Raw genomic sequence first — 27,505 nt, 5'->3', positions numbered from 1 at the left:
CTACCATTTCCTAGTTTAGTATCATCAGATGATATCCATGTAGTTCAGTCACAGTTCTGTGTCAATGTGATGTGCTTTATGGATTGGAACGATATATTAGAATACAACCACATCCTATATACCAAAAAATACTTTTACAAAAAACAAGCAAGGGAATATGGGTACTGGCTTTAGGGGTTGCCTGTGTCTCTTGGTTTTAAGCTAGGACTGGTATTCATGACTTCCTGCTTCACTACCCAATTCATATGTCTCTTGCTTTTAGGCAGTTCTTCATGTTTGATTTTTTTTTTTTTTTTTGTTCTTCTCAGTGAGATGAACCACACACTTATTGAGGAAGAATCTGAGCCCTGTTGTTCCTACACACACAGCTATACTGGAGAAGCAACATTTTGAGACTCTTTTTGTCTCAAAGGGACAAAAAGAGCTCAAACTGAGCTCTCAATAATTGATCAGTGCATAATTCCATAAAACATAATGAACCAATGAAAGCCAAAGTCATCATCCCATTGACTTATTTCTTTTGTGGAATTAATTCCTTGGAGGTAAAGTTGGGTGGCTTAGCATAAAGCATTGAACAAGTCTACCAGTATTCGTGCTGATAGAAAAATTAAGTCTAAATGAAGAGTAAATCTCTCTACCTTTGAGTACGAATTGCTGCTTCTTCATTTAAAAAGTGCCCTAGCTAGTCAGCCAGTCACCAGGTAACTGGTTGGATTTTGTAATCTGTCCCATTTCCAACACCTGAATGAATAGCAGTTCTGCTAACAGATTTGGTGGGTCTTTTTTAGGAGCAAGAGTCTGGTCTGGTGGCCCTCTGTGAAGGAAAATCTATGTAATTGAGTCTATATGTAGTCTCCACCCTTGCCACCACTGCTGCTTTTTTTATGAGTATTGAACAGACACTAACCTGAGAGAACAAAGCAACAGCCGGAAGGCCATATGTACCACAGACTTGTGTGTTACTCCTTGTAGCAGTTTAAAAATCATAAAATTTCATCTAAAAATTTGTTTTTATGACTTCTTTGGAAAACAAAGATCTGGCAATACTGGGCCCACGTTCTAACATAGCAAGATTCAGCTAGAGCTGATTCAGAGCTACCTTTTTTTTGATGAAGTTTGAAAAAATTATAGAATTATTTCTTATTGTGAAATCACAGTGATTGTTACATTTAAAGTAGAGTGGGAAGCAATTATAGAAAGACTTAAAATTCTTTGCCAGTCTTCTCAACTCTCCTTGATCTTAGGCCAAAATTGTTTCAACACGTGTTTTGTAAAAACTCAAATGTTTGCAACTTTCAATGGCATCCTAGTGAACAATTAGAACTTCCATTTATTGGAAAAGTCTATTAATTTGGCTTTGAGGGATAACCGTTTGCTTACTTGAGTCATTGTGTCTTGGTAGTGAATGAATGCAGTTGAGTAAAACTAGGTCCTTGCTGTGAAATCAGAACATGCGAAAAATCAAATACAGTCCTAATCAATGACTAAGCCTAAGGATTCTAAGGAGTGTAGGACCTGTTATTTCAGGAAAATGATTTAAATTGGCAAGTGTAACCTAAGATAAGTACTGTGTAAGGAATGTTCCCTGTGCTAATATTAACCTGGATAGGAAATACCTGAACATTGATGTTTTTATTTTTAATTATCTAGTTATTGGTTAAACTTCTACTTATAACATAGTTAAGCATTTTCATATGCTTGTCACTACCTCTCAGCATTTAGCATTTTTAAAATATTGAGCAAATTCTTTCTAGTCCTCAACTATTAAAAAATTATACAAAGTTGAAGAAAGTAACTTTTGAAACATAGCAAAAACTTAAGTGCTGAATATTCAGTTATACAAGCAAATAGTACATAGAAAGTCACTGGGGAATTCCTTGGAGGTCCAGTACTTAGAACTCAGCACTTTCACTGCCCTGGGCCTGGGTTCTATCCTGGTCAGGGACCCAAGATCCTGCAAGCCATGTGGTACAGCTAAAAGTAAAAAGAAAGTCAGCAAACTTCCATGTCTTCTCCACTAATGATCTAAGTTTTCTTTATCCATTTGATTGTATCTGATTCTATAACCTCGTATAACCACAGCTTCGTTAATGAACCAAAACAAACAATATTGTCAAAATTTTTATCATGATACATTTGCCACTTCTTACCAAACATTTATTTCCATTTAAATTCATCTCTCAGTGATTTGGAGGACTTCCCTGGTGGCTCAGATGGTCATGAATCTGCCTATAATCCAGGAGACCCGAGTTTGATCCCTGGGTGGGGAAGATCCCCTGGAGAATGAAATGGCGACCCACTTCAGTATTCATGCCTGGAGAATTCCATGGACAGAGGAGCCTCCTGGGCTACAGTCCCTGGGGTCGTAAAGAGTCGGACACGACTGAGTGACTAACACCTTTTTTCTATGGAATAAACCATCTCAGTAAATTCCTTGCTGGCTCAGATGGTAAAGAATCTGCCTGCAGTGTGGCAGACCGGTTCAATCCCTGGGTTGGAAAGATCCCCTGGAGAAGGTAATGGCAACCCACTCCAGGATTCTAACCCAGAAAATTCTGTGGACAGAGGAGCCTGGAGGGCTATAGTCCACAGCGTCACAGAGAGCTGGACCTTCTCAAGATTGCCGTAATTCCAAGTATTCCTCATTGTTTGTCACCAAATTCTTTTCCCTTATTTATGGAACCTAGCTGACGCTTGTTGACTTTTGAGTTTATGAGCCTTGCACTAGATTACCTTGAGAAGAAACACAACTGACAATCATTAAATGGGCCATTGTATCCCCTTTTATAATTTAGAATCTCTGGCATGGGCCTGTCTTGTGAACACTGTCTTGGAACACAAATATTCTCAGCTCTGGGGCAATTCTTGGCCAAACTTCTTTGTTTCTAGGCCTAAGATCTAACTCTTAGCAGGTCTCTGAACAGCTGGACAGACCGTTTGTAACCAGTGAGAGAGTAGCCTAGATCCTGATCTCAGATAATTTTTTATTCTAAGCAAAGTGGACAATGAGAAAAACTGCTTATCCGTCTGCCCATTGTGAGGGTTTTGTTTCTCCCATGCCCATTAGGATTACCCTTGAGAGAGGCTGCAGTTCATTTATGGCTGTAGCTTTGTAGCAGGTCTACCTCTGGCTCATGTTGGTACATCTTTTCATTTTTGTTGTTGGTCGTAGGCCTTTCCTCTTGAGTCTATGAAGGGACTAAAGGGACAGAAAGAAGTCAAGAGAGTGAGCAATCAGCCCAGGCCACTTAGCATTCATTTCAGCTCATCCCATTCATACCATTTGAACACTGAACTGCTGCCATAACTAAATTTATGGCTGGATGAAAAACATGGCATCTAGTTCTTGATGAGCTGTTCAAATCACAAAGTGGTCCTGTGTTCAGATCTTCACGTAAGTCCAAAAGGACACCAGGAACAGTTTCTCAAAGGGAAAATAGTTGCTGAAAGAAATGTGACTTGCTCCCAACTCAAAGGGAACACTACTGAAATTCTTCTGGGGCTTGCTACAGTCTCTCAAGTGTACCCTGCCATCCTGTGGACCATTTGACTCCAGTTGGATCTGATGAGTCATTGGCCAGCCTACATGACAGACTGCGTGAGGTGAACTTTGGACTAGCTGGAGAGCATTCTCTTGTTTTGGTTCCCACCTACATTTGGCAGTTTTTAGACTCATGGTTAAAAGCTCAGAGTAGAACATCTAAAATTGGAATGAATATGCCTTAAATATAAGAGGTCCATCAAAATCTATTCTGCCATCTTAGTGGTAGACACCCAGGTATATAACAACTTGTTTCTCACTTGAGCAGGAATATTCCAATGTGACCAGATTGCTGCTGAAAACAGTTTCATGTTCTCAGATCTTGGGAAGAAATCGCAGTTTGAAGACTGAGTCTTATGGGACCTATAGTTTCAGGAACGAATTCCCTTTATCAGCTGAGGCTCATAAACCTCAGTTCTAAACAGATACTTCATATCTTAGGTGTTTTGATCTTAGATCTTAGGTATGTAATAATGAGTAATGTTTTGGGAGTCTCTTTCCTTAGTGCAGTTACTCAGTGCGTTTATTTTGCTTTGGGGAAAACTAGGAAAAAAGTTTACAGATGCTTCCTCAAAGGCATCTCTCTTCTCCTTTATTCAAGAGATTCTGGCTCTATCCAGATTCAATATTGCTAATTAAGATGAGGTGGTGATTTCATTGTATTATTTGCTAACCCAGAGAATTTTGGGGTGAAAACCTCAATGAATAATTTTTTGGGTTGTCTTTCCATTTCGATCTTGGGAGATCCTTGCTTGTTAATCCTTTCTCCAAGATTTGACTACTGACGATTCAGGTCAGTATAGGCTGATGCCTAAGCTCAACCACCCAGCTTCCTCCCATGGCACTTGAAATCTGGGAGCCCAGTTTTTGTTGCAGCCCCTCCCAGAAGGATTTCTAATCTAGGGAGAACAGCCAATACAGTTTTTTAAAAAAATCTGATGATTTCCTCAATAATCTATGATAATCATGAAAACATATTCTTTTTTTGTCTGTATTAGGAAGTGGGGAGGATAAGTAAGGTGGTGAATAGGTAAGAATCACATGAACAATTCGGGCAGAACATCAATCTCCTATCCTTTGTATAGTCTTTCTTTTATATTATGTCAGGGAGTATCTGGCTTCTCAGTGCTGTTCAGTGTGTGCCAAGGTTTTGTCTGGGATGGCATTAGCCAGCCTATCCAGCAGTTAGAACTGAAGCTGGTGGCTCTAGCTCGCACATGGAACAAAATTAGCAGTCCAACCAGACAGCATATTAAAAATCAGAGACTTTACTTTGCCAATAAAGATCCATCTAGTCAAAGCTATGGTTTTTCCATTAGTCACATACGGATGTGAGAGTTGGACTCTAAAGAAAGTTGAGCACCAAAGAATTGATGCTTTTGAACTGTGGTGTTGGAGAAGACTCTTGAGAGTCCCTGGGACTGCAAGGAGATCTAACCAGTCCATCCTAATGGAAATCAACCCTGAATATTCATTGGAAGGACTGATGCTGAAGCTGAAACACCAGTACTTTGGCTCCCTGATGTGAAGAATTGACTCATTGGAAAAGACCCTGATGCTGGAGAGATTGAAGGCAGGAGGAGAAGGGGATGGCAGAGGATGAGATGATTGGATGGCATCACCGTCTCAATGGACATGAGTTAGAGCAAGCTCCGGTAGTTGGTGATGGACAAGGAAGCCTGGCATGTCGCAGTCCATGGGGTCACAAAGAACTGGACATGACTGAGCGACTGAGCAACCTAGATAGCATATTCAAAAGCAGAGACATTACTTTGCTGACTAAGGTCCGTCTAGTCAAGGCTATGGTTTTTCCTGTGGTCATGTATGGATGTGAGAGTTGGACTGTGAAGAAGGCTGAGCGCCGAAGAATTGATGCTTTTGAACTGTGGTGTTGGAGAAGACTCTTGAGAGTCTCTTGGACTGCAAGGAGATCCAACCAATCCATTCTGAAGGAGATCACCTGTGGGTGTTCTTTGGAAGGACTGATGCTAAAGCTGAAACTCCAGTACTTTGGCCACCTCATGCGAAGAGTTGACTCATTGGAAAAGACTCTGATGCTGGGAGGGATTAGGGGCAGGAGGAGAAGGGGACGACCGAGGATGAGATGGCTGGATGACATCACTGACTCGATGGATGTGAGTCTGAGTGAACTCCGGGAGATAGTGATGGACAGGGAGGCCTGGTGTGCTGCGATTCATGGAGTCGCAAAGAGTTGGACACGACTGAGCAACTGAACTGAACTGAGCGACTGAACTGAACTGAGTACATCCAGCCTGATTCAAAATCATATATACCTTTTTGCATTAGCTTTCTATTGTTTTGTAACAAATAACCGTAAACCTAGCATCTTAAAACAATACAATGTATTATCTCATAGGTTCATAGGACAGAAGTCCAGGCACGAGTTCAGGGAGCTGAACCTGAACTCCATGGTAACTCCATGAGAGAACCGAATAAAAGATAAGATATGGGGTGATAACACTTTAATCCACAAATCTTCAAATTAATACTCAAATCACCACATCTCAGTAACTTAGCAAGATGAGTTAATTTTTCAGTCGTGTGAAGTCCAGTGTGGTTTGTGTAAATCTCTTACATCTTTAGTTGTACCATCTGGAACACATGGCCCCCATTGTCCCTGAAAGAAAAGAAAGCGATGGAGGAGCCCTGCTTGTTCTCGACTGCATAGCATGGAAGTGACAAAACTCACATCTGCTTATACTGTAATAGCACCCAACCCAAGAAAGCACATGGAATGTTTGGCATTTTCCCTGTTACATACATTTTTCCTCCAAGGTTAAGATTCATGTTTCTTCCTCTAAGAGAAGGACAAATACTTATTGCCCATTTAAACTTTTGGTAATGTATATTACACAGTGTGAAGTTGTTTTAACTATCTGAGTAGAATTTGTTATAGAGAGAGAGCATAATTAACTATTCCTACTAACAGACTCGAAGAAGGTGATGGCACCCCACTCCAGCACTCCTGCCTGGAAAATCCCATGGACAGAGGAGCCTGGTAGACTGCGGTCCATGGGGTCACGAAGAGTCGGAACGACTGAGTGACTTCCCTTTCACTTTTCACTTTCATGCATTGGAGAAGGAAATGGCAACCCACTCCAGTGTTCTTGCCTGGAGAATCCCAGGGACGGGGGTGCCTAGTGGGCTGCCGTCTGTGGGGTCACACAGTGTCGGACACGACTGAAGTGACTTAGCAGCAGCAGCAGCAACTAACAGACTACCTGGGAACTTAGTATAATGACGTTAAGTTGGCTGTTAAAGTGGCAGCCTGAAAAAAAATATTGTAACAGTTAATATTAAAATTGTTCCTATGGTGAGAATTGTTATTTTAGAAATTGCCTTGAAAATGCCTTTAGACTTAGGCTGTGAAGTCCCCAATAAATGGTCTATAGATTTACACTCAAGTGTCATCCAGTGACCAGAAGCATCATTGAAAAGTGAAGTCACTCAGTCGTGTCCAACTCTTTGTGACCCCCATGGATTGTAGCCTGCCAGGCTCCTCAGTCCGTAAAATTTTCCAGGCAAGAGTACTGGAGTAGGTTGCCATTTCCTGCTCCAGGGGATCTTCCCGTCCTAGGGACCGAACCTGGGTCTCCCGCGTTGCAGGCAGACGCTTTACCGTCTGAGCCACCAGGGAAGCCCAATTACTGGGGAATTTATTAGAAATGAAGGGACTTACTGCAGTCCAGTGGTTAAGACTTCACCTTCCAATGCAGGGGATGCTGGTTCAGTGTCTGGTCGGGCAGCTAAGGACCCACACACCTCATTGCCAAAAGCAAAACATAGAACAGAAGCCATATTTTACCAAATTTAATGAAGATGTTAAAATAGTTCATATTAAAAAAAATTTTTTTAAGAAAAAAATGAAGTATACCAAATTTAATGAAGATGTTAAAATAGTTCATATTAAAAAAAATTTTTTTTAAGAAAAAAAAAGAAGTATCTTTAGCACCACTTTAGACCTGTTAATTCAGAAAACACATTTTAACAAGACCCTCAGGTAATTCTTCACTTTGAGTTTGAGTCATTCTGGTCTGTAAGGCCATAGCAGAGAATAGAGATAAATGATTCTGTATAAGAAGTGAACAGAAATTTGCCAAGGTGACAGTAGGCAGTGGCCGGGGAACGAGAAAGGGAGAAGATGTCAGAGAAGGGAGAAAAGAAGCTGAGCCCCATGGAGGGAGAACTCAGCTGTAAGGAAGGTCTCCAGTAAAAAATAATGAGCTATGCGGTAACAGAACCTTTAGGAACTAGGGTTTCAAAGGTTCAAGTTAAAACTATGAAAGTTGCTTTAATATTTTAAAGTTGCAGTTTTGGTTTTATAAATGTGACAAATTAAGTATTATTAAGTCTAGTATAGGCAATAACTTCTTCCTTTAAGAGGTTTATTTATATTGCATTGTCCAGATATAGAAATTGGATTCTCCAGGCTGGAGGGACAAGTGGAATAAGGGTGATTTACCCACATAGATTCTGAACCTTTCTACAATGGAGTGAAGCAATAGGGACCAGCTCTTACTGGTTCTAGTCTATTAGCATAATTCTTGTTAGTCCTCTGGTCCATTTTTTGGAATGGACTTAAAAGGGACACATTCAAGAACATTTGCTTTTAAATCTCCATAGAAGTGGTAAAACTGTAACTTCCTGCAATTATATGATATTTTCCATCTTTCAAAATAGCCTACTTGGCATTTTCTCCTGAGTTTCACAGCTATTCCGTGATGCACTTTCCTAACTTGAGGAAAACATTATGCTTCCTCTTCACCTCTATTAAAGTTATTAGCCACTCTTTCACTTCCTATTCTCACTTGATCTTCTTGAAGAAACAGTTCCTTCTGGAGGTCTCCTCTCTTCTCACCATCCCATGGGTATTGAGGACAGAGAATGTTAATGGTGATCCTATTGTTAAGCCAACTATATACATTTTGACACTGTTGAAACTTATCCTTTTGAAATTGACCTCCTTTTATGTCTAGAAGCATTATCTTCAAATTTTCTTTCTGCCTCTACATATGTGTTACTAGTTCTGTTTCTGTTGTTTTGATGATTTCTGCTTTTCTTTAAATGTTAGAGTTTCCTAGGGTTCCATTTTGACCTTCTGTCCCTATTGGACAGCTTTCCCCAACTTAAACTACTAGCTATATCCTACTATCTCTTTACATTTTTAAACCGTGCTTAATATAATGTGCTTAAAAAAATACATCTATAGCTTCACTAGCAAGAGACCAAAGTGACATTTTGCTTTATATTTTTCTAATCCCTTTTTTCTATATGTACCTACTTAGAAATTAAAATATGTAAATGAAAGAATGGAATTTTGCCCTTAATAGTATTTGTAACATGTTATTTCACCTAAGAATGATGATTGTTTTTATATCAATAAATCAAAATCTATGTCACACTTTAAAACAGATTTACAATTTTCCTTTATGAATGTTCATCATAATATATTTAAACAAAGTCATATTTTTGGACATTTATATTATTTCCAGTGATCTGCTTATATCAACAGTATTATGATGAACATATTCATATATATTTCTTTACATATGTCCATGTTCATTTCCTCAGTTTAATGTCCTAGAAATGGAATTGTTAGTTGAATATCTAAAGAGTGCACCTTTTTTTTTTTTTTTTTAACTGGTCGAAAATCTTACTCTTTAATGTAATGAAAAATTCTAAAAATATCTACCCAGGGAAAAAACAGAATAATGATTACAAAGTACAGAAAACACCCAAAGGGCAAAATTAGTTTGGCCTGTGGTAGACAGCCTCCAAGGTGGCCCCCAATTACTCTTTTTTTTCTTAAATAAATTGTATTGGAATATAGTTGATTTACAGTGGTGTGTTGGTTTCTGGTGTACAGCAAAGTGACTGGGCTATTTATATAGTTACAATATTCTTTTTCATTTTGGTTTATTACAGGATATTGAATGTAGTTCCCTGTGCTATGTAGTAGGACCTTGTTGTTTATCCATCCTATATATATTAGTTTAAGAGTGTGACTATTAAAATGTTTTAGACACTTATTGTTATTATTTAGGTTGGTGCAAAAGTAATTGCATTTCACACCCTGAATTTTAAATCATTGTAACTAGGCTCAATCATATCTTTCTTAATCAAAATAAGAATGATTACAATCAATACATTTTTGCCAGTTAGAAATAAGTTTGTTTATTCCTGTAGCATAAAAATCCATGCTTCAGGACTCAACGAACTCTTGGAAAGCAATTTCTGTGTCCTTCCGGTTGTGGAAGCATTTTTCCTGCAAAACGTTGTTGAGATGCTTGAAGAAGTGGTAATTGGTTGGCGAGAAGCCAGATGAATACGGCAGATGAGATAAAGCTTCATAGCCCAATTCGTTCAACTTCTGAAGCTTTGGTTGTGAGATGTGTGGTGGGTGTTGTCACTGAGAAGAATTGGCACTTTCTGTTGACCCGTGCTGGCTTCAGGCATTTCAGTTTTTGGTGCATCTCATCAATTTGCTGAGCATACTTCTCTGATGTAATGGTTTCACAGGGATTCAGAAAACTGTAGCGGATTGGACCGGCAGCAGACCACCAAAGAGTGATCGTGACCTTTTTAGGGGGTGCAAGTTTGGCTTTGGAAAGGGTTTTGGAGCGTTTTCTTGGTCCGACCACTGAGCTGGTTGTCCCTGGCTGTATAAAATCCACTTTACGTCACAGGCCACAATCTGATTGAAATATGCTTTGTTGTTGTTGGGTAGCATAAGACACTTCAAAATGATTATTTTTTTAATTTGATTTCAGCTCATGAGGCAGCCACTTATCAAGTTTTTTCACCTTTTCAGTTTGCTTCAAATGCCAAATGACCGTAGAATGGTTGACGTTGCGTTCTTTGGCAGCTTCTCATTTAGTCGCAAGAGGAGCAGCTTCAGTGATGGCTTTCAAGTGGTTATTGTAAACATCCAGTGGCCATCCACTGTGCTCCTCATCTTCAAGGCTCTGGTCTCCTTTGCAAAACTTCACTGCACTGTATGTTCATTAGCAGTTCCTGGGCCAATTGCGTTATTGATGTTGAGAATGGCTCTGCTGCTTTATGGACCATTTTGAACTTGAATAAGAAAATGGCTCGATTTTGCTTTTTGTCTAACATCATTTCCATAATGTAAAATATATATAAAGTAGACAAGTAATAATTCATTAGCAAAAAGTATAAAGCGAGAAATGCACATTAAAATGATGTATAACATAACCGCATTGATTTCAGAATTTATTCCAATATCAAATGGCAAAGTTCAATAATGCAAAACTGCAATTACTTTATAATAGATATCCTTTGGAAATCTGATTTCAAAAGTAGATTTTAAGAGTACCTAATTCCTTTCATCTTTGCCAACGTTGGATTTTAACTTCTTTTAAAATCTTTGTCAAAGCAATAGGTATAAAAAAGGGCTGACTTTTTGAGGTGTGAGGAGTAATCCATACTATTTTTTAATTCATCCTTTAACTTTTTTGGGTTAGGAAGATCTCCTGGAGAAGGGAACAGCTACCCACTCCAGTATTCGGGCCTGGAGAATTCAAGAGTCGGACACAACTGAGTGACTTTCACTTTCACTTTTTTATTTCTATATAATATTTTAGTTCTCTACTTCTTTATCATGACATACTTTCATTTTATAGATGCCAGATTTTCTCAGTTTATTTATGATATTATTTACAGATTTTTGAAAGTTAGCTACTATGTCTTCGGTTACCTCTGTTTCCTTTCGGGTCTATATGTTCCTCTTGCCCTTCTCTTTCATGCTACTAATTTTATGCGATTATCTAGTGATTTTTAGCTGTTATTTCATTATTTTTGAAGATGGTCATAAGTTGATTACATTGACTAGGTAGCTGGTTTAGAATTCTTCTGTGGTGGTTCAGTTCAGTTCAGTTCAGTCATTCAATTGTGTCCTACTCTGCAACCCCATGGACTGCAGCACACCAGGCTTCCCTATTCATCACCAACTCCAAAAGCTTGCTCAAATTCATGTTCATTGAGTCGGTGATGCCATCCAACCATCTCATCCTCTGTCGTCCCCTTCTTCTCCTGCCCTCAATCTTTCCCAGCATCAGGGTCTTTTCAAAAGAGTCAGCTCTTTCCATCAGGTGGCCAAAGTATTGGAGTTTCAGCTTCAACATCAGTCCTTCCAGTGAATATTCAGGACGATTTCCTTTAGAATGGACTGATTGGATCTCCTTGCAGTCCAAGGGACTCTCAAGAGTCTTCTCCAACACCACAGTTCAAAAGCATCATTCTCTGGTGCTCAGCTTTCTTCATAGTCCAACTCTCACATCCATACATGACTACTGGAAAAACCATAGCTTTGACTAGACAGACTTTACTTTGTCAGCAAAGTAATGTCTCTGCCTTTTAATATGCTGTCTAGATTGGTCATAACTTTCCTTCCAAGGAGCAAGCATCTTTTAATTTCATGGCTGCAGTCACCATCTGCAGTGATTTTGGAGCTCCCCAAAATAAAGTCTGTCACTGTTTCCATTGTTTCCCCATCTATTTGCCATGAAGTGATGGAACCAGATGCCATGATCTTAGTTTTCTGAATGTTAAGTATTAAGCCAACTTTTTCACTCTCCTCTTTCGCTTTCATCAAGAGGTTCTTTAGTTCTTCTTCACTTTCTGCCATAAGGGTGGTGTCATCTGCATATCTGAGGTTATTGATATTTCTCCCGGCAATCTTGATTTCAGCTTGTGTTTCTTCCAGTCTAGCATTTCTCATGATGTACTCTGCATATAAGTTAAATAAGCAGGGTGACAATATACAGCCTCTGTGGTTGTTAAGGTCTATGTTTCTTTCTTTTTTTTTTAATTTTTACTTTATTTTACTTTACAGTACTGTATTGGTTTTGCCATACATTGACATGAATGCACCATGGGTGTACATGCGTTCCCAAATATGAACCCCCCTCCCACCTCCCTCCCCATAACATCTCTCTGGGTCATCCCCATGCACCAGCCCCAAGCATGCTGTATCCTGCATCGGACATAGACTGGTGGTCTATGTTTCTAAAGGGACAATGCTTTTGGGAAACTTATGAGTCCTAGGTAACTGGGCAGGCTTCTATTTAAGACTTTGTGGGTATTGGTCAAGGGTAATTGTCAAGGTAAAGAGCACATTACTCTTTGAAATAACTTTTTCTAGTTGCACTACTTGATCCCACTCAATATACATTAAATGCATCTTTCCTTATTACTTGTTTTATTTTCCTTCTTTTCCTCAATTTCTTATCCCAATCATTTTTTCTCCTTTCCAAAGTTATCATTTTACTCCACTATTATTTAGACTGTGTCTTACAGCCTTTTAGAAAGTCCACAGGGAGTTCTGAAAGGTTGGTAGAAATTATGTTGAATTATAAACATCTAGTCAATGCTTTACCAACATTCCAAATAATCTTATTTCTACATCATCACTTAAAAAATAGTTATATCCTAAGAGTCTCCCTGGTGGGACTCCCTGGTGACTCAGATGGTAAAGAATTCACCTGCAGTGTGGGAGACCTGGGTTCGATCCCTGAGTTGGATAGACCCCTGGAGGAGGGCATGGCAACCCACTCCAGTATTCTTGCCTGGAGAATCCCATGGACAGAGGAGCCTGGTGGGCAACAGTCCGTGGGGTTGCAAAATATTGACACGACTGAGCGACTAAGCACAGCACAAGAGTCAAAATGGGAAGCCTTTGAGATCTAGTCTTCCTAAGCCTCTAAGCATGCTTCATACTTATTGCTTATTGGGGAGGTCTGGGAGATGGTGCAGGAAGAGGGGTATTGCAGAATTAGGCCAGCTCTTATTGTTGCCTTTTGCTTTTCCAAACGTAAATACAGACACAGGCCACTGAACTAATAATATTAATTGACGCCACCCTGACAAAATAGGTCAAATAGAACGAAAACAAAACATTTACTGGGCTGTAACCTCTTGTTACATGACATCAAATCAGATGGTGTTTTGGTGTCCTAATGTGTAGGAGGTAAAAAAGACAAAGCAAGCTGACTACATAAATATCTTGCTGCACATCCTAAAAAGAGACCTCTTGTTGTAGCCTCAGAAAGTATAACCAATTTACAGTATAGTTGTTTAGAGGAGAAAAGAGAGGGCTATAGAAATTTCCTCTTTAGACCTTGCCAAACTCTGAATTCTGAGTTCCTTCAAAAATACCTTAATTTATCACTTACTGAGAGCAAACACATGAAATAACAGAAATGGACAATATAGTTTATTTCAAGGTAATAAGCTGCCTGTTCTGTCTTTTGGGTAGAAGTATTTGTAGTTTTGGAAGGAGTAACTACTGTGTACCCCTGTCTTTGTCTAGGGCTAAAGCAAAGGTTTAATCTTGGAGATAATTGGCAGAGTGTTCGATTTACTCTTTTATCCTAGACTAGGGGCTGTAAATTAGTTACAATTAAATCTTCAAGTAAGAAGAGGTTCATTTCACTTCTTTTGTGACTAAACAGTTCAAGCATTGTTTCCCTACTCATTTGATCTGTTCTAGAAGGGGGAGGGGGGTCAATGATCACATTTTTTAAAATGCCACTGCTTTCCTACTTCTAAATGCCAACCCTCATTTCTCCTAATCCAAATGTTATAAAACTCACCTTTATATGTATACTATCTACTTCACAGGTTGTCTCCTCTTCTTCTTTCCTAGATTTAGACCTTATCCAGACCTACCTCTTACGGTTTCCCTTATAGCTCAGTTGGTGAAGAATCCACATGCAATGCAGGAGACCCCGGTTCAATTCCGGGTTGGGAAGATCCGCTGGAGAAGGGATAGGCTACCCTCTCCAGTCATTCTTGGGCTTCCCTTGTGGCTCAGATGGTAAAGAATCCACATGCAATGCGGGAGACCTAGTTCGGTCCCTGGGTTGGGAATATCCCTTGGAGATGGGAAAAGATACCCACTCCAGTATTCTGGCCTGAAGAATCCATGGACTGTATAGTCCATGGGGTCGCAAAGAGTCAGACATGCCTGAGTGACTTTCACTTGCTCACAGACCTACCTCTTACAGTATTTGATTCTCTTAAATTGTTTCTTGTCAGCCTTTCATTGCTTAGTCCTCTTGAAAGACAGAGGCATGGTTCACCTTTACAGAATACTTTTTAAAATGTTTTCCCAATCCGTAATATAATAATATGAGAAGAATCAGTTGCTCAGCAGTGTAGTCAAGGCTACGGTTTTTTTGGTAGTGGTGTACAGATATGGGAGTTGGACCTCAATAAGAAACAAATGTGAAATGTAGAGAAGTGTATTAGCTAGTATTTTAGCTCTCTTTAAAAAAAAAATAAACTTTACTTTAAAAGAATAGACGTATAACATATGTACAGACATAACATTTGTTTCTTAAGGCTAACACAAGCTTTTCTGAAGTTGTAATAATTATGTAGCCTGATGAATGCCTAATTAAAAATCTATCTTTGGTTTTTTTCTTAGTCCTTGCAACCTTCATATTTTTAACACCCCTCCTCAATTGTAAATATTCTATTGTATAAATCTTTATAATAAAAATCAAAGATTTTTACACTTAATATGTGATGATTAATTTTTTCAGTCTTTAAACTTTTTATGTTGTATTGGAGTATAGCTGATTAACAATGTTGTGGTAGTTTCAGGTGAACAGCAAAGGGACTCAGCCATACATATACATGTATCCTTTCTCCCTCAAATATGTGATTATTTAAAATGAAATTTGTAAAATAAAATTTCCAATCATTATTAACTAATGGTTTTTCTATATCATTTGGAAAATAACAATAGTAACTTCCTATATCAATCAAAAATAGCAATTCTATTTTTACCAGTCTTTGTGTAAGCAAAACATGCCATTTCAGCAGTTGAGAGATAGGAGGCACAATTACATCTCAAAGTGTTATCTAATTGTCCTGTTTGTACATTGGATGCCATTTCCCTGACCCTGTCCCACACTGAAGAAGAAACAAAGATTCAAACACTCTGCCAAACCAAAGGCTAGCCTAAAATTCCCTTCTCAGATAAATTCTTTTAGGGACAGTTTTTCATTTGGGGGATGCCAAGAGGGGCTAAAAGAAGAGACAGAAAGCAGAGTTTAAAAAGGTGAGTTTTAGGAGGGAGGAATGTGAGAACTATCTCTGCAAAGGTAAGAGATCCAGAGGATGAACTAGCCTAAAGTTTGGGTCTCCTCCGTCTGCTACCTCACCTGCATCTGACTGATTGGTTTTGGACAACGTGCAGTTCTGACCCTTCTGAACAGAAGAGAGCAGGCTTGGACACCTAAGTGGGAAAGGGGCTTTTAACGTTTTTTCTTTAACTCTTGATGGAGGTCAAACTGAACTGAACAGTGAGGGAATTTTCCTGTGAGAAGAGGCAATGCTGAGCTTCCCTGATGGCTCAGCTGTAAAAGAAATTGCCTGCACTGCAGGAGATGCAGTTCTGTGGGTGTGATCCCTGGGTGGGGAAGATCCCTTGGAGAAGGAAATGGCAACCCACTCCAATATTCTTATCCCATGGACAGAGGAGCCTGGGGGGCTATGATCCATGGGGTCACAAAGAGTTGGACATGGCTTAGAAACTAAACCACCACCACCACCACAGAGGCAATGCTAACTCCACTATCCTTATGACAGGTGTTAAATGAAGTATGTACCAACAACAATAAATTATTTTTTGTTGTTTAATCAAATTTATGCTGAAAAAAATTTTTGCTCCCATTGAGGGAGTCAGTGGTTGTGTTATTGACATAATTGTTCAGCTTCTGTGGTCGTTATTTTGAAGAAGGGATGACTCCGATAAGGTAAAAAATCAAGCCGATTCAGTCATGTTTCTAGGGCTACTCATAACAAAATATAACCTAAAAATTTTGATCTGAATGTAACACTTTCAAACGTGTTAGTTGGCTTTTCACAAGGATTTTCTTGAAAAACTTTTTAATCTAAAAGAAGTGAAACAAATGATTAGAGACAGTGTGATGATGCAGAAAGAGAGTGGGTTTTGGAGCCAGGCTTGATGAACTTTGTTCTCAGTTATGTGAATTTGGTAAGATTAAACTCCATTTCTCTGAGTTTTAGTTTATTATGTGTTTAACAGTGAGACAGGGTTAATAGGAGATAATACAAAAAGAGCATGTATGTGCTTATGGTGCCATATTTAATATTATGATAAATAATTAAACTTCTTAGACACTCCTGCATGCCAGCAGGATAGATATTTGGGGGCAGATAGACTTTGAGCCAGTGATAAGAACACTTCAGAACATATATTTGTCTCATCCTACAGTTCTGTAGTTTTAGTTTAGTTCCATGATGTCACATTTATAGCTTTTTGACAAGGAATGGTAGATTCCTTTGAAAACACATTCTGTTAGATGAGTGGGTTTATTTTATAACAGACAATACATGTCTTATTTAAGATACCAAGTATGTCCACTACACAACCACATAATTTATTTTTTTAAATCAGATACATTGTGGGCATTTAAGTGGTAGAATACATAGAAGAAAGAGCACTGGAGGATAGGTATATTTAAATTCTTGTCCCCATGTCCGTCCACAGATGAATGGATGAATAAACTGTGGTACATATATGCAATGGAATGTTACTCAGCCATGAAAAGGAACACATTTGAGTCCATTCTGATGAGGTGGATAAACCTAAAGCCTACTATGCAGAATGAAGTAAGTCAGAGTGAGAAAAGCAAATATCATATATTAATGCATATGTATGGAATCTAGAGAGATGGTATTGATGAACCTATTTGCAGAGCTGCAGTGGAGACGCAGACAGAGAGAACAGACGTATGGACACAGTGGGTGAAGGGAGGGTATGACAAATGGAGAGAGTAGCATGGAAACATATGTACCACCATATGTAAAATAGTCAGTGGGAATTTGCTGTATGATTCAGGGAACTCAAACTGGGGCTCTGTGACAACCCAGAGGGGTGGCTTGGTGTGGGAGGGTGATTCAAGATGGAGGTTCAAGAGGGAAGGGAAGTATGTGTACTTAAGGCTGATGCACGTTGATGTATCGTATTAACCAACACAATATTGTAAAGTAATTATCCTCCAATTAAAAATAAATAAATTTTAAAGATTCCTGTCTCCTTAGCACCACTTTGTAGCTCTGTGATCTTGAAAAATACATGTAATTTCTTTCAGCTCCGAAATTTCTTCAATAAGAAAATGGAAATGATAATTTTATCCTGTAGCATATTTCATTATTTATGTAGGATCAAATGAAATCAGTAATATGCACTTTGAAAGTTGTTCTGGCGTGCTGAGATTCATGGGGTCGCAAAGAGTCGGACACGACTGAGCAACTGAACTGAACTGAACTGAACTGATACACCATCCCAGTTGAAAGTATTATTGGGCTGAACCTAGGTAAACTAAAACAAACTTTCAAATTCAGACAAAATTTATTTAGACAGAATCATTTTTTAAAAATTATTAGCTTTGTTATCCTTTAGGTCAGAGGTGTGACAATTTTCATTTTTAATATTCCTCTCATTATCAGAGATAATGACACTTTTCCCTCTTTTCTGAGAAGCAGTAGTAAATAGTAGTGGATAGTTGCAGGTCTGAGCATTGGGGTGCCTGTGATCTAAACTGTACTTTTGTTGTTTATAAGCTTAATAACTTAGAGCAAATATCTTGTGTGCTCTGGATTTTCATTATCTCTGTAGTAATGGAGTTTGCTGTGTTTTCTTCTGATTTTATAAATTTATGTGAGCTTTTTTTAAAAATTATCACTTAGTTCTCCCTGACAATTGAGAACTTCCTCAAAGATAAGTATAATATGTGTTACTACACATGGTCTGTGTCATGCAATGAGGCTCTTATAGGGAAAGAGATATTCTTAAGCATCAATATTAACCTCTGAATTCTAAAGTTTGATATTCTGTAAGGAAGAAATACTAAGGAGTGATGTTTACGGTTTGTTTTCCAATTGCATCTGACCTCGATTATTTTGTTATTACGTCAGTATATTCATCTTTAATACAAAGTGTTATTGTTTTCCTTATAAAGGCTAACATATTTTCTTCGACATTCAGAAAGGCTTACCTGGTGGCTCAGATGATAAAGAATTTGTCTGCAATGCAGGAGACCTGGGTTTGATCTCTGGGTTGGGAAGGTCCCCTGGAGAAGGAAATGGCAACCCACTCTAGTATTCTTGCCTGGAGAATCCCCATGGACAGAGGAACCTGGTGGGCTATAGCCCATGGGGCCACAAAGAGTCAGATATGACTGAATGACTAAAGCTTTCTCCTTTTCAGAAGGGCCAAGATTTTGCTATATTATTGTCAGGTAGCATGCTTAAAACTATTTCAAATAAATGAGATAATTTTAATCTCAGACCATTTCATTGTTGGTTGGGCTGCCATTTTTCAGTTAACAACACACTTGGTGGCTGGCATGCTCACAGAATAGCATCTTTTAGATGCACACAGCCTTAATTTATCTTGATCTCGAGCAGCAATAAAAATGGTGAGAGATATATGGGAAATAGACAGGGAAACAGTGTCAGACTTTATTTTGGGGGGCTCCAAAATCACTGCAGATGGTGATTGCAGCCATGAAATTAAAAGACTCTTACTCCTTGGAAGGAAAGTTATGACCAACCTTGATATCATATTCAAAAGCAGAGACATTACTTTGCCAACAAAGGTCTGTCTGGTCAAGGCTATGGTTTTTCCAGTGGTCATGTATGGATGTGAGAGTTGGACTGTGAAGAAAGCTGAAGAATTGATGCTTTTGAACTGTGGTGTTGGAGAAGACTCTTGAGAGTTGCTTGGACTGCAAGGAGATCCAACCAGTCCATTCTAAAGGAGATCAGTCCTGGGTGTTCATTGGAAGGACTGATGCTAAAGCTGAAATTCCAGTACTTTGGGCACCTCATGCGAAGAGTTGACTCATTGGAAAAGACTGATGCTGGGAGGGACTGGGGGCAGGAGAAGAAGGGGACGACAGAGGATGAGATGGCTGGATGGCATCACCAACTCAATGGACATGAGTTTGGGTGAACTCCGGGTGTTGGTGATGGACAGGGAGGCCTGGCGTGCTGTGATTCATGTCCGACTCACAAAGAGTCGGACACAACTGAGCGACTGAACTGAACTGAACTGATTGTTAGAAATATATTCAATATAACTCAAATGCTTTTGTTAGTTAATCATCACGTTTAAACTTCTGTTTTGTAGGTGAGGAAACCCATATAAAACTAAAATAAACATAAATCACTCTTGAAAGGTGTTCAGTTATCCAACTAATAATTATAGTAAGTGTTGACTAGTTAGTCCTTTTGCTGTTCTTTTTCTTCATTCTATTGTCAACTTTTGATGATCTAGTCCTTATTATATACTGGGTTATGAGAGAAATAAGAAAAAAATTAATTTAGCTATTTACATTATTTGCTTATCTTTCTAGTGAAATAACCATTTGTGGTTAAAAATCAGGATTAAAAATTTTATTTGTAGATTTTATATGTGATTTAAAATTTTTTCATTAAGAAACCATGTTTTTTCATATACTAAAATGATAAAGCCCAAACTATATTCACCACTCTTTTCTTCAAATATAACTACAGATGATAGCTTGAGTGTCTTTCCAAACTCTTTTCTCTGTATTCTGTCCACCTGATATTTACACATCTACAAACATGGCTGGTATATATAGGATTATGCTATAGATGAGGCATCTATAATTTGCACTTTTCAAGGAAGGAAGGAAGAAGAAGGAAGGAGGTAGTACCTTCCTTCTTTTAAATTTTTGCAAATCTATTAGGCAAAAGTCTGATTGCTTTAAAAAATTTGTGTTGAACATCTTTTCACATGTTTATTGGCTACTTTTTCTCTGTATTGGTGTTTGCATGATATTGTTTTGTTTATATTTTATTTACACTTTTTATTTTGTTTTTAATCTTGTACACATGGCTTCTTTACTTTCAGCTTACATTGCAGGAGACACAGGAGATGGTGGGTTCAATCCCTAGGTCAGGAAGATCCCCTGGGGGAGGAAATGGCAACCCACTCCAGTATTCTTGCCTGGAGAATCCCATGGACAGAGGAGCCTGGCAGGCTACAGTCCAAAAGGTTGCAAAGAGTTGGGCACTACTAAATGACTAAGCACACACATACACTGCACACATACCTGTATTGGTTGCCATATTGTATTATTTTTTATTTAATTTGCAAAAGTTGTTTATAGATTCTAGATGTCAATCTGTTGCTTGATTTTGAACTTTGTTATTTTTATCATTGTTTGTCAACTGCTTTAAATTTTTTATATACTCTAAGTTACCATTTTTTTTCTCTTTGCCTTCTGTATTTTGTGCTTTGCATATGGTCTTCCTTTTGCCATGGGTTTTTATTGTCTCATTTGTATAGATAACCAGGTGTTTTAGCCTATCAAATATCTTTCAAATAGCTGATTGAACTGTACTCCTACATTTCTCAGAGATCACACAAGTTTTCCCTTAAAACTGAAGAAGTTTGTTACTCTAAAGATGCTGTGGCTATGACTTTTGACAATCATTTCAGCGTGATGTTTTTCCCAACATTGTCATAATGAAGTAAACATTGAATTTTCATTAGTTATGTTTGACCTCAAGCACAAACTTGAATAATTTGTGCAAATCATTAGACAAGTGCTGTAGCTACACACCGAACTGCTCTTTGGGTTGTTAACCAAGGGGCATATGTATCTGCATTTTCCCCCTCAGTTTAACCCTACTTTGAATGCCATGCAATTTACAGACAAAAAAATGATTTAAATTCTCATGTTTAAAAAATATTTTAGAGGAGAAATGAAAGATTTGTTCATGTAAACATATTTTTTTTTCCTTCAGTTTTGTCGAGGCAACATGCTTCACAAGTCCTGGTTAGGAGACGCCGTGCAAATTCATTGCTTGAAGAAACGAAAAAGGGCAATCTTGAAAGAGAATGCATTGAAGAACTATGCAATAAAGAAGAAGCCAGGGAAGTCTTTGAAAATAACCCGGAAACGGTAAGAACTCATGAAAAGTGGTCAGTTAGTATACCTGAACATATAGTTACAGACGGAACATTTCCAGCTTTAGTCTCTGTTCCCTCGTGTACCTTTTTAAAGTTAATGATTGTGTATATCACCCTCTGTGGGCTCAATCCACCCACCAGTGCAGGAGACACAGGAGATGCGAGTTTGATCCCTGAGTCGGGAAGATCCCCTGGAGAAGAAAATGGTAACCACTTCAGTAATCTTGCCTGGAAAATCACGTGGACAGAGGAGCCTGGTGGGCTGCAGTCCATGGCCTCCCAAAGAGTTGAACACAGCTTAGCAACTGAACCACAACAGTATCACTTCTGCATTTTCCCACTGAAGCATTTCAGGAGGCAGTGCCTTCAAGGGTGGGCGTGTTAGGGAAATACTATTTGCCGAAAGCAATATGCTCTGACCAAACTATAATTCAATTATACCTAATTATCACAAATAGTATGAATTCCATGGTTTGTAACTACTTTCTTTCAACCAGTATTTTGTATTGTTGGGTGAGGGGAAGGCATCTCTAGTGTGCGTGTGTGTGTGTGTGTGTGTGTATGACTACATCGTTATCACTATGCTTCATTAATTCTCTCCATTGGCATTTTTAACTAAGCTTTAGAAAACAGGACCTCTAATTCAGAGCTTGGTACGTAATAGGTATTCAGTGAATGCTTACTGAAGAATTCATTTCAATACTGTGTTTCCTAAGAACACTTTTAATTTATTCCATAAACTCTTGGGAAGTTTCCTGAGCCCACTTTAAATCATTGATAATCCCAGGAGTAGAATTTATATCTTTAGTGCATACATTTTTCCAAGTTAGTCTAGAAAACTATAAAGATCCCTAAATATCTTACAGAAATAAGAGACCCTTAGAGCTGATCTTTAGCCCCCCAGTTCTCCTAGAGAAGCCTTTCTCTAACTTGTTCTGTGGGTAGCAAGAATGTAAATAGTGCCTCTAAGAATTAGGATGAGGGTGACCTTGAGAATTAAAATTTGATGACCTTTGGGGTTACCCTAGATTTTTTTCCTGTATGAACTGTATATCCAAAAGGAAACGAGGGAGGCATATGTATCTTCAAAATACTTCCTTTACTTCTGACTTAGCTCCTGGGACCATGAGACTAGATAAGCAATAACAAGCAGGAATCATTTGTCTATAGTGAAAGAACTTGTCCAGGACAGTAATAACTTGTGTTTTCTGGGATTACCCTTTAATCCTCTTACCTCCACATACTCTAATAGTATTTTCCCCAAGATACTCATTTTTAACACTCTCCAAGTTTGAAACCAAATGTTTCTCTTAGTTTTGCTGTCTTTTGTGGAAAAGCAATTGACAAGGCAAAATATTTTATTTCACACAAGGTAACAGTGTACTCTTATTGTGTAGGAAGCAAATACACAAATACACATATACATAAATGTTTCTTTTTATTATGGAAATTGAAACTATTTCCTAAAGTAGGGACTCCTTCCCTTTTCAGTGATTATCAACCATCTGCTATTCTTGTTCTGCCTATTCTGTACCCCACTCACTCTAATTTTTGTTTGTTTTGCCAGAACATTTTAAGACAAGCCTGCATGCCCAAGATTTCATTTTATTATATCACCCATCAGTACTTAAGCATGTATTTCTAACACTAAATATGTTCTCATAGTTTAGCCTCTGAGTAGCAAATGGGGAATGAGACAGAAGACATGTGGAGGGGAGGGAAACAGTGGAGAAAAGAAACTCTTTACGTGCTTATTCTCCTCCACTCATTCTGATAATGGTGTTACGGATAGAGGAAAAAGAGATGATGGTGAGAGTGGAAGAGAGGAAGAAATGGGAGAAATGAAAGAAAAAGCATTTGTTATTGTTTCTCACTTTCTTTCCTTTTCCAAACACTCCCTGTCTACATCCCTCATGCCCTAGTCCAGACTCCCAGTCACCACCTTATTGCTTATCTCCCCATTGTCCCTCACATAGTCCTTTCCCCATTACATTATCTCGTGTTGAACCCATTCATCATTACCTACGTCCTGGCTTTTCCCCAACCTCTGGGATCTAATGCCTGATGATCTGAGGTAGAACTGAAGTAATAATAATGGAAATAAAATGCACAATAAACATAATACATTTGAATCATCCTGAAACCATCCCCATTCCCTTGGTCTGAAATAAAAATTGTCTTCCATGAAACCAGTCCCTGGTGCCAAAAGGATTTGGGGACCATTGCTATAGAAGACAGTATCAATGTCTGAATTGCTTAGTGGTTGGATCTCATTCTTAGAAATTAGTAGATAAGTGTTGTGTAGGTTTATATGTGAGAGGAGGAAAGAATAAGGACTTTAATTGTATCCTGGATGAAAGTTATGCTCTGTACTTGAGGTTGTTTTTGTGTAGAAACGTTTGTTTCTCCTGAGGAGTTCTTATGCTATAAGTGTTGCGCATTAGATATTTTATAGCTTAAGAAGGCTTTTGTGAACCAGCCTGGGGACCTTTCCATCAGAAAATCACTGTTAACATTTTTCTCCTTTTGGTAAAGTGTATTCCTTAGTCCAAATTACTGATTTACAGAAAAAATTTCTTGGTACATCACCAGTTTATAACTAAGGTATTACATGTACATAAGATGCTAAAAGATAAGTGACCACTTCAATTCAAATTATGTTATTCAGCAATTAATCTAGTGTGTGTGTAATCAACATGATGTCAGATATATCGAATGGGTATCTAATCATCATGGAAATATTAAAGGATTTACAAAAAGGGGGCATATGTAGTCGCATTTAACATCTTCAGTGGAACCTGTTTTCATTTTAGAAGTCTTTGAAGAATGATTTAATTGATCAGTATTGCTTTAAGCCTAAAAGCATTTTATTGGCTTAATGCTATTAGCCATATACTTCTGGTGTACCTTTTACTATAGAAAAAATGTTATACTGTAATGCAAAAATGACAGTTATATGTAATTTATTGCATCTTTAATATAAAAACATGTTTTAAAATTAAATGTTAACTTTATTGTGAAATTTACCTTTGTTAAGATATATTTTCTTTTCTATTTTTCTAGGAATATTTTTATCCAAAATATTTAGGTAAGTTTAAAAGATCTCAATTATATAATCTTAAAAATGATAGAAACTTAACTATGATGAAGTCCAGTCCTCCATTTATCTATATTCCACCCCATACAATTTCATTAGCCTTGGGAGTAAGATCTCATTCTGTATGCAGATTTGCTATCCTTGCTGTCCTTTTATTTAAAGACATGTACCCAACTTTCACTTTTCTTTGCCTATCTTATTTGGCAGCGTAATAGAAAAGCTGAAGTCCTAAGAAAAATAATAATAATATGATGGGGACTCTAGTCTCAGAACTGAAAGTTTCTGCTGTGTCAGATTGGGCAACTTATTTAACTTTTTAATTTCTGTATTATGTTATAACTTTATTTTCTAACTTCAGAGCTATTAGGAATACCAAATAAACACATGAGTTAGATAGATTTTTAAAAATTATGTCAAACTTTCTTCAAATGTAAAGTATAATTCAACTGATTTATATAGTTGAAAAAAAAGTATGACCTTTTTTACTGTGATTTATTTTTGATTCACATTTTATATTTTGGTCTTTATTTAGTTATATGTGATGAATTCCACTGTTGAGAACAGAAATGCTCTACCTTAATTAAAACCTTTTTGTCATTTGATGTGTATATTTTGTAGGCCAGTGTTCCTAAGTGGGAAAAAGAAATGTTTATAATCCTGTTTCTGGTAAACTTAATAGTAATTTCACTAATTATCACAGCTCATGCTGGGAGCTCCTTACAGTGAGATAATGTCACCCAAGAAATTAGATCACTATTACCTATTTTTCGGACAGTATTTGGATTTAGAGTTGTAAGAGTTCAGGAAACATGTTAGTCTATCCACATCCTCCATGCAGTGCGCTAAAAACATGGAATTTGGGCAAAAATACTCAGGGCTTCATTAGATAAAGGTAAGTTTTTAAATTGTGTTCTTTTCCTTAGAAAATAGAGTAAACAACTCTGCCGTCTGTGTAGGCCTGTAAAATATCACTGGATAAACTGGATGATTAAATTTATGAGCGAAAAACTTCTTGGGAAGAATGCTACATTCTGAGCCAAAACGTAAACATCAGAAATAGCTTTTAGTTTTTAGTTCTTGCCCAACTGGTGGATTAGTTCAGACTGCTGACTTTTCTTAAAATCATCTCAAAAGAAGCATTAGCTATTCCAGGTGCTAATAATAACAAAATATAATGAAAAAAAGGTCAGGAAATGTGAGCAGTCCACGGATAGACTGAAGACGGCCTGACCCACTATGTGTGTGTGGAGACCTGGCATGCTGACTTCTGAGGCAGTGGTAAGAGGACACAGTGGGTATTTTCAAAAGAACCTGAGCATTCAAATCAAGCAAACTTTTAAAAATACAAGAGAGAAAACCCTGAGTAACAAAAAAAATAAGGAAATAACAAAAATAAGGATAGAAGTAAATGGAAAACAAAGAGAGGATTAATAGTAGAAAATCTCATTCTTTGAAAAGGCAAAGTAAGGAAAGTAAATTAGATGAACTTCCAGCAAGAATAAACAAGGAAAAAGAGAAAAAGGGAAAGAAGAAATACCAAAACACAAAATGTAGGTTAAAGGGGGAAACTACTATAAACCTAACATAGACTGGATTTATAATCATAAAATAAAGATTCTAAAATAAAATATAATCATAAAATGTTGCGAAAGATAATTGTATGACAATATGGGTATAGGAGCTGTCATCGTCTAGAACCAAGATTTCTTTCTAGTGTGTTCTGTCCTGACCACTGGAACCTCTCCTGAAAGTGCCTCTCTCTCAGGCTTTCCTCCATGATGGCCCAAGTTTCTATTCCTAATTCCAGTTCTTGGGAGAGCTTCTGCTTCAGGCTACAAAAGCTAAGACGATCTCTCTCCAGTTCTCACCTCTCTACCCATTCACTCTCTCCCACATCCTGCCTTCCTGTTGGACAACAAGAAAGAGAAATGGGAAAGTAAAGGGTAGGATTACACTGCTTTGAGTAACCATGCAGCTCACCCTTCACACTGTACTTCTAAAAAAATTAGCAAAAAATTCCAAAAAAATGTTATCACTGTATTAGTATGGACTCATATATAAGGTGGTTTATGGGTTAAACGTACTTTGTAGTCTGGCCTGGTGTCCTAATCACCATATGAAGCATTTCACCTGAACCTCTAGCTTAAGGGTTTCGAATTTTGGCTGTCTGATTTGTCCAGAACTGCAAAATGAGGCTTTCTTACAAGCCAGAATCCTAATGAAATATTCACGCTAGAATAAGATAATTCTGGGAGTGGGTGATTCAAGAGGAGGAACAAATGAATTCAGGGAAAGAATACTCAGGACCTAAGATTGCCTAGGTCTCACTGGGTCTCCAGGAAGACTACAATGTAAGTATAAACTATTGTTTTTGTGGGAAAATATTATAACCTACCTTGGTAGGCTAAATAGTGACTGCCTCCCTTCAAAGATGTTCATGTCCTATCCTTAGAACCTCTGAATGTTACCTTAATTGTTGTCTTTGAAGATTTGAGTTAAGGATTTTGAGATGAGAACATTATTCAGTGTAGTTATAAACAGTCTCACGTATGGGAGGCAGGAGATCAGAGTTTGTAGTGTGATATATGACAATAAAGCAAGAGTTGAGAATGATACGAGGTTGGAGCCATGAGTCAAGGAATGCAGGTAGCTTGTGGAAGCTGAAGAAACAGAGGAAATAGATTCTCCCTTAGAGTCTTCAGAAGGAACGCAGCCCTACCGACACCTTCATTTTAGGCTTCTGATCCCTGTAACTGTAAGAGAATGTTTGTGTTATTTTCAGCTGGTGAGATTGTGATGATTTGTCACAAAAGCAGTAAGAAAGGAATATACACACAGACTTCAA

General features: G+C 37.9%; 1 protein-coding gene across 1 annotated transcript in view; it reads left to right on the top strand.

Moving 5' to 3' along the window:
• PROS1 (protein S) overlaps window positions 1-27,505 on the top strand; it is a 66,477-nt gene that overhangs the window by 3,611 nt on the left and 35,361 nt on the right. The window contains exons 2-3 of the mRNA XM_069578977.1: window positions 21,398-21,555; window positions 24,627-24,651. Coding sequence (XP_069435078.1) covers window positions 21,398-21,555; window positions 24,627-24,651 — 183 coding nt within the window. The remainder of the gene's footprint in view (window positions 1-21,397; window positions 21,556-24,626; window positions 24,652-27,505) is intronic.

Source organism: Ovis canadensis, chromosome 1 (genome assembly GCF_042477335.2).
Source record: "Ovis canadensis isolate MfBH-ARS-UI-01 breed Bighorn chromosome 1, ARS-UI_OviCan_v2, whole genome shotgun sequence".
Classification (NCBI taxonomy): domain Eukaryota; kingdom Metazoa; phylum Chordata; class Mammalia; order Artiodactyla; family Bovidae; genus Ovis; species Ovis canadensis.
The sequence above is the reverse complement of the archived record's forward strand: the minus strand, read 5'-3'. Positions and strand labels throughout refer to the sequence as shown.